Below are 7,185 nucleotides of genomic sequence, written 5' to 3' on the forward strand. Positions count from 1 at the left end.
TAATTACTGTACAACCCAGCAATTCTACTTCTGGGTATGTATCCCCTAAAATTCAAAGGGTCTCACACATTTATACACCGATGTTCATAGCAGCATTATTCACAACGGCCAAGAGACAGCAGCAACCCAAATGTCCAGTGACAGATAAACAAATGTGGTCTCTCCATACAATTATGATTCAGCCTTAAAAAGGAAGGAAATTCTGACATACGCTACCACATGGATGAACCTTGAGGACATTATACAAAGTGAAATAAGCCAGTCACAAAAACATATTTGAAGGACCTAGAGTAACGAGTTTCACAAAGTACGGTGGTGGCTGCCAGGAGCTGGGAGAGAGCAGTAATGGGCTATTTAATGGGGATAAAGTTTCAGTTTGGCAGGATTTAGTGAGTTCCAGAGACTGGCTGCACAAAAATACGAATGTACTTACACTGATTTGTGCACTTCAAAATGGTTACGGTGAATTTTACATGTGTTTAACCACATTTAACATTTTTTACATTAGAAATGCATATTGAGCACCTCTGTGCTAGGCCTGGTGATAGAATGATAAACTTTATACATATGAACACCGTAGTTATAAAACCAAACACATAAGGAGATAAAATTCTAAGTGTAAAAACTAGCCCAGGCCGGGCGCGGTGGCTCAAGCCTGTAATCCCAGCACTTTGGGAGGCCGAGATGGGTGGATCACGAGGTCAGGAGATCGAGACCATCCTGGCTAACACCGTGAAACCCCGTCTCTACTAAAAAAAAATACAAAAAACTAGCCGGGCGAGGTGGCGGGTGCCTGTAGTCCCAGCTACTTGGGAGGCTGAGGCAGGAGAATGGCGTAAACCCGGGAGGCGGAGCTTGCAGTGAGCTGAGATCCAGCCACTGCACTCCAGCCTGGGCGACAGAGCAAGCTCCGACTCAAAAAAAAAAAAAAAAAAAAACTAGCATAGACAGACAATAGCACAGACAGACAATAGACACAGACACACAAGACTCAGATAGTAGGCTTATTAGACACAGATTCTAGATTTCAGCAGGGAACTAGAAATTATTAAAACTACTAATTACTAAATGTGTAGTTTAGTAAGTAATTTATCTAATCAGCTAATTGACTAATTACTGAAAATTATATATCTGAAAACCAGAATGTAGTAGAAAGAGATAGCAGAAAAGGCCACCTAAACCCCATATTTTAAACGCTTCTCTTAGCAGATGAGGGATAGAAGGGTGCTTCCTGGCCAGGTGAGGTGGCTCACACCTGTAATCCAAGCACTTTGGGAGGCTGAGACGGGCAGATCACCTGAGGTCGGGAGTTTGAGACCAGCCTGGCCAACATGGTGAAACCCCATCTCAACTAAAACTATAAAAATTAGCCAGGTATAGTGACACACGCCTGTAATCCCAGCTACTCGGGAGGCTGAGGCAAGAGAATCACCTGAACCCGGGAGGCAGAGGTTGCAGTGAGCTAAGATCGTACCTCTGCACTCCAGTCTGGGCGACAGAGCAAGACTCCGTCTGAAAAAAATAAATAGCTGGGCACAGTGGCTCACTCCTGTAATCCCAAAACTTTGGGAGGCCAAGGCAGGTGGATCACTTGAGGTCAGAAGTTTGAGACCAGCCTGGCCCAACCCCGTCTCTACTAACAATATAAAAATTAGCCAGGTGTGGTGGCAGGTGCTACTCAGGAGGCTGAGGCAGGACAATCGCTCGAACCCGGGAGGCAGAGGTTGCAGTGAGCTACTGTACTCTAGCCTGGGTAACAGAGCGAGACTCCATCTCAAAAAAAATTGAAGCCCATCTTTTAAACAGTTCTCTTAGCAGATGAGGGATAGAGGGGCACTTCCTTAACCAGGTAGCTCTGAGTGTCAGTCTGTGCCCTTGCCCACCACATTTGACAGTGACACAGCAGAGCAGCACCTCTAGGGCCAGGAGCCCTGCGTCACAGCCCCCACCGCCTGCTGTACTGAAGATCTCACCCACACAGTGAGCTCCCTTTAGCCCACACTGTGGGCTGGATGCATCCTGAGCTCTCAAAACATCGTGTGCTAAGGTTCTACCCTCCCCTTGGCTAGGAACTGTGTCTTGGTCTTCTCTGTGTCCAGGGTGCTGGCAGCAGAGCCTGACACAGAGTGAGCCCTCCATAGATGCTTGTTCAATTTCCAAGGAACTCAGCAGGCTGGGCCTAGCACCACTGCCTGCAAAGGCCCTGCAGGTATAGGGACTCACTGACCCATGCCTGCTGCTCTTACAAAAAGGGGAGAGGGAGATGGGTGGGAGTAGATGGGGAATTGTCCTATTAATAATGAGGGCCAGGGGCCCCTCTCCTCCGGGGCCCATAGCCTGGTCTTACTTCTCTTCTCTCTCCTTTACAGTTTGAGATTTCATCCAAGCCAGCATTAGGCTGCCAAAGACTCCAAACTCCTTCACCTTCTACTCCAATTCTAGTTCCTTGGCAAGGGCAAGATTCATGGCTGGGACAGAATAACCAGCATGGAATGCCGGGAAACTCAGAACTGCACGTGCTTCAAACGCAGGGAACAAGAGCTCCTTGCCACTGCGCTCAAAAATACTTCTGGGGGAGACTCTCCCACTGGTCTGGGTAATTCTCCCCCTTCCTCCACACCTCCACTGTAAACAGGAGACAGTGTGGCCAGCGAGTATCAGCTCTGCAGAGACAACTCCACCTGGCCCCTGTTCATGCCCAAGATATTTGCTCACTTATTCAACAGCCATCCGGGAAGCCGCTTCAGAACACTGCCTGTGTGGTGGGGGACACGAAGCCAGGCCTTCAGCAGCTTGGTACTGGTTTTCCCTGCCTGATCCAGGGGTCTTCTGAGGCAGGAGGTTCCTTGAGGGGAACTGATGGCCCCAAGCCCGTTCATCAAAACCCCAGGTAGGGAGCTTCTCTCTTTGGGGTAGACACACTGGGACTGAACGCTTTAGGAGGCTCTGGGGAGGGCCTCTGCTTTCGTAGGGGTACCTGTGAACTCAGGCCCCCAGGCTACAGTATTGGAAGTTTTTTACTTTCTTTTGGGATGTAACTTTTTCCTTTGAGTTTTCAACTGAAAAATAAAGCTGGCAGAATCCAAGAACGTGTCTCTGGATTACTGGGGCTGATCATCCACTCAAGAGAGGGGGAGGTGTGGGCGGTTACAGAATCTGCTCACCGATAGGGGGTGCCCTCGAGCCCTCTCTGCACTGAGCCTTTGGTAGGAGCTGGTAGGGTCCAGATTCCAGAGTAAAGGGCAAGGCATCAGCCACAGGGACTGAGGCAAGCTGAAGGCCAGACCTGACCATCCCTGACCTCTGCCCACCCCCACTTCCCTTTCCCCTCCTGCCGCAATGAATCCCTGCACAGCACAGCAGGTACCAGATGACGTTTAGAAGAAAGAACTCCAGGGTGAATGGCAATGAGAAGGCTGGTCCTCCACATTCCCACACTGGAGGGAAGAGAGAAGGGAGAGCAGCTGTGAGTTGAGTGTTTTGTTATGGTTACAGCCTAAAGACCCCGCAGTCCAGGCACTTCTCCAGCTGCCTTGAAATATGTTTGATCTGGGGGCCGGGCATGGTGGCTCATGCCTGTAATCTCAGCACTTTGGGAGGCCAAGGCGGGTGGATCACACGGTCAGGAGTTCAAGACCAGCCTGGCCAAGATGGTGAAACGTCATCGCTACTAAAAATACAAAATAAATAAATAAATAAATTAGCTGGGCGTGGTGGCAGGCGCCTGTAATCCCAGCTGCCCAGGAGGCTGAGGCCGAGAATTGCTTTAACCTGGGAGGCGGAGACTGCAGTGAGTCGAGATCGCGCCACTGCACTCCAGCCTGGTGACAGAGCGAGACTCCATCTCCAAAAAAAAAAGATGTTTGATCTCAGGCCTTACAAGTTTGATTTTAGGCCTTACAATAGTCCAATGAGGAATGGACGATCCCTACTTAATGAGAGAAGAAACAAGGGCTCAGAGAGTTCAGAAGATTCCCCCAAGGTCATACAACCTACTAACGGCCAGGAGCACGCTGATGCAGCTTGTCTGCCTCCCAAGGCTGCCCAAGCTCAATCAACCCCCACTTCTGCTTTTGCAATAAAAGAAAAGCAAATCACTGGTATGCAGGGGCCCCTGAGCAATTCAGAGTCAGATGCCAACTGGAGTGTGCAGCCACCTGACCTGTTGGTTTCTCAATATGCTTGATGGATCCATGATTTCTGGTCCAGAAAGGAAATGCAGAAGCTTTCCCTGCCTGCCTCCCACACTCTGTGGGTCAGGTATTTACCAAAAACACAGCAGCGGCCTGGACACCAGCAGACATACCAAGAGGGAAACAGTTCTCTGTTCTTAAGGCAAGTTGAACAACACCAATACTTTGCAACTGGGGGGTGTGGGTGGAGTACTTGTGCATGAATTTGAAACAGATGGGAGAGGGAATGATTCCAGTGGTAAGACCAATAAGTATTTATATCTACAATGTACACTGAACTCCAGTCTGGACAACACAGCAAGACTGTCTCTAAAAAAATTTCATCATTAGCCGGGCGTGGTGGCTGGTGCCTGTAGTCCCAGCTACCTAGGAGGCTGAGGCAGGAGGATCACTTGAGCCCAGAAGTTTGAAATTACAGTAAACTATGATCATACCACTATACTCCAGCCTGGGCATCAGAACAAGGCCCTATCTCTAAAACAAAACAAGGGAAGACGTTTACATACAAATCAATGTAAGAAAATCCAAAATAAAGTATTACCAAATAAACCCCACTGGGACCTAAAAAAAAGTGACCTAAAACTGGCCAGGTGCGGTGGCTCACACTTGTAATCCCAGCACTTTGGGAAGTCGAGGCGGGCAGATCACAAGGTCAGGAGATCAAGACCATCCTAGCTAACAGGGTGAAACCCCATCTCTACTAAAAAAATACAAAGAAAAAATTAGCCAGGCATGGTGGCGGGTGCCTGTAGTCCCAGCTACTTGGGAGGCTCAGGCAGGAGAATGGCGTGAACCTGGAAGGCAGAGCTTGCAGTGAGCTGAGATCCAGTCACTGCACTCCAGCGTGGATGACAGAGTGAGACTCCGTCTCAAAAAAAAAAAAAAAGTGATCTAAACCAAGTGAGACTTGTACAGTGTGACAAGGATGGTTCAAAATTAGAACATCTTTTAATTTCATTATATATATATATTTTTTTGAGATGGAGTATCGCTCTGTTGCTCCGACTGGAGTGCAGTGGTACGATCCAGGCTCACTGCAAGCTCCGCTCCTGGGTTCACTCCATTCTCCTGCCCCAATCTCCTGAACAGCTGGGACTATACGCGCCCGCCACCACGCCTGGCTAATTTTTTGTATTTTTAGTAGAGACGGGGTTTCACCGTGTTAACCAGGATGCTCTCGATCTCCTGACCTTGTGATCTGCCCGCCTCGGCCTCCCAAAGTGCTGGGATTACAGGCGTGAGCCACCGCGCCCGGCCTAATTTCATTTATATTAATATGCTAAAAGAAAAATCATAATCATCGTAGATGTTGAAAAGGCATTTGACAAAATTTACTACAAAACTTATTTAAAAACTTATCAAATTAGAAAGAGGGATACTTCCTTAAATTACACACGATAAAGGAAATTACACCCAGACACACACCTGTCAAACCCAAGCCCAGCATCATTGGTAGGGGATGGAAGCAATAGAAGCTTCCATTAACCTTTGGAACAAAAGAATGCCCTGTTACCACAATTATTTTGGAGGCCCTAGCTGATGAAACTAGGCATGGAGGAAAGTAAGACATTTAAGAAAAAAGCAGGCGGTGAAATAATTATATTTGCTCTTAAAAAGGAGGCAGATTTTGCTAAAGAGTTAGGTACAAAAGTAACATACTAAGCAGCCTTCCTTTTTCTTAATTTTTAAAATATAGAGATGGGGCTGGGCACAGCTCACACCTGTAATCCCAGCGCTTTCGGAGGCCAAGGGAGGTGAATTGTTTGAGGCCAGGAGTTTGATACCAGCCTGGCCAACATGGCAAAACCCCATCTCTGCTAATAATACAAAAATTAGCCAGGTGTGGTGGTGCACACCTGTGATACCAGGTACTCAGAAGGCTGAGGCACGAGAATTGCTTGAACCCGGGACGTGGAGGTTGCAGTGAACCGGGAGTGCACTACTGCACTTCAGCCTGGGCGACAGATAAAGACCCTGTCTCAAAAAAAAAAAAAAAAAAAAAAAAATAGACACGGGGTCTTACTATGATGCCCAGGCTGGTCTCAAACCTCTGGGCTCGAGCAATCCTTCTGCCTCAGTCTCCCAAAGTGCTAGGACTATAGGCGTGAGCCACCAAGCCTGGCCTCAAACAGTCTTCCTATGTACAAACAAGCAGTTAGAAAAGTTAACAGAAGAAAACTTCCCATTTGCAACAGCACACTCCCAAAAAACAAAACTCTCAGAAATAAATGTGCAAAAATATACACACACAATCCATATGAAGAAATCTTTCAAATACTGCCGAGGGATAGGAAACACTTTGAATGCAAAAGAAAGCCACGCTGCATGTGTTATCCAGAAACGTTCAACATTAAAAAGATGTCGCATCAATATCAAGCAGGGGTATGTGGAAATGGAGCCTTCAGCCACGCTGGGGAGAACATGGCGGCATGGCCACTCCAAAAGACATTTTGGCAGTTTCTTAAAAGGTGAATATAAATCTACCTCATGGGGCTGGACATGCTGGCTCACGTCTGTAATCCCAGCACTTTGGTAGGCTAAGGCAGATGGATCACCTGAGGTCAGGAGTTCGAGACGAGCCTGGCCAACATGGTGAAACCCCACCTCTACTGAAAGTACAAAAAAATTAGCTGGGTGTGGTAGTGGGCGCCTGTAATCCCAGCTACTCGGGAGGCTGAGGCAAGAGAATCGCTTGAACCCAGGAGGCAGAGGTTACAGTGAGCCAAGATCGTGCCACTGCACTCCAGCCTGGGCAACAGAATGAGACTGTCTCCTAGATAGATAGATAGATAGATAGATAGATAGATAGACAGACAGACAGACAGACAGATACGTAGGTAGGTAGGTAGGTAGGTAGGTAGATAGATAGATAGATAGATAAAAATAAGTGGCTCTTTGTATACTTACAGAACGGTGCATCCATCACCACAATTCAATTGATTTTAGAACATGTTCATTTCCCAGCAAGGAACCCTGTTATCCTTAGTCATCA

General features: G+C 47.6%; 1 protein-coding gene across 1 annotated transcript in view; it reads left to right on the forward strand.

Moving 5' to 3' along the window:
- The window catches only part of LOC117097956, a 154,894-nt gene extending 152,351 nt beyond the window's left edge, over nucleotides 1-2,543 (forward strand). Inside the window, exon 67 of the mRNA XM_033236518.1 lies at nucleotides 2,370-2,543. Coding sequence (XP_033092409.1) covers nucleotides 2,370-2,397 — 28 coding nt within the window. The 3' untranslated portion in view covers nucleotides 2,398-2,543. The remainder of the gene's footprint in view (nucleotides 1-2,369) is intronic.
- The last annotated feature ends 4,642 nt before the right edge of the window (nucleotides 2,544-7,185 follow it).

The sequence above is a fragment of the Trachypithecus francoisi genome, unplaced genomic scaffold (assembly GCF_009764315.1).
Source record: "Trachypithecus francoisi isolate TF-2019V2 unplaced genomic scaffold, Tfra_2.0 Lachesis_group15, whole genome shotgun sequence".
Lineage (NCBI taxonomy): Eukaryota > Metazoa > Chordata > Mammalia > Primates > Cercopithecidae > Trachypithecus > Trachypithecus francoisi.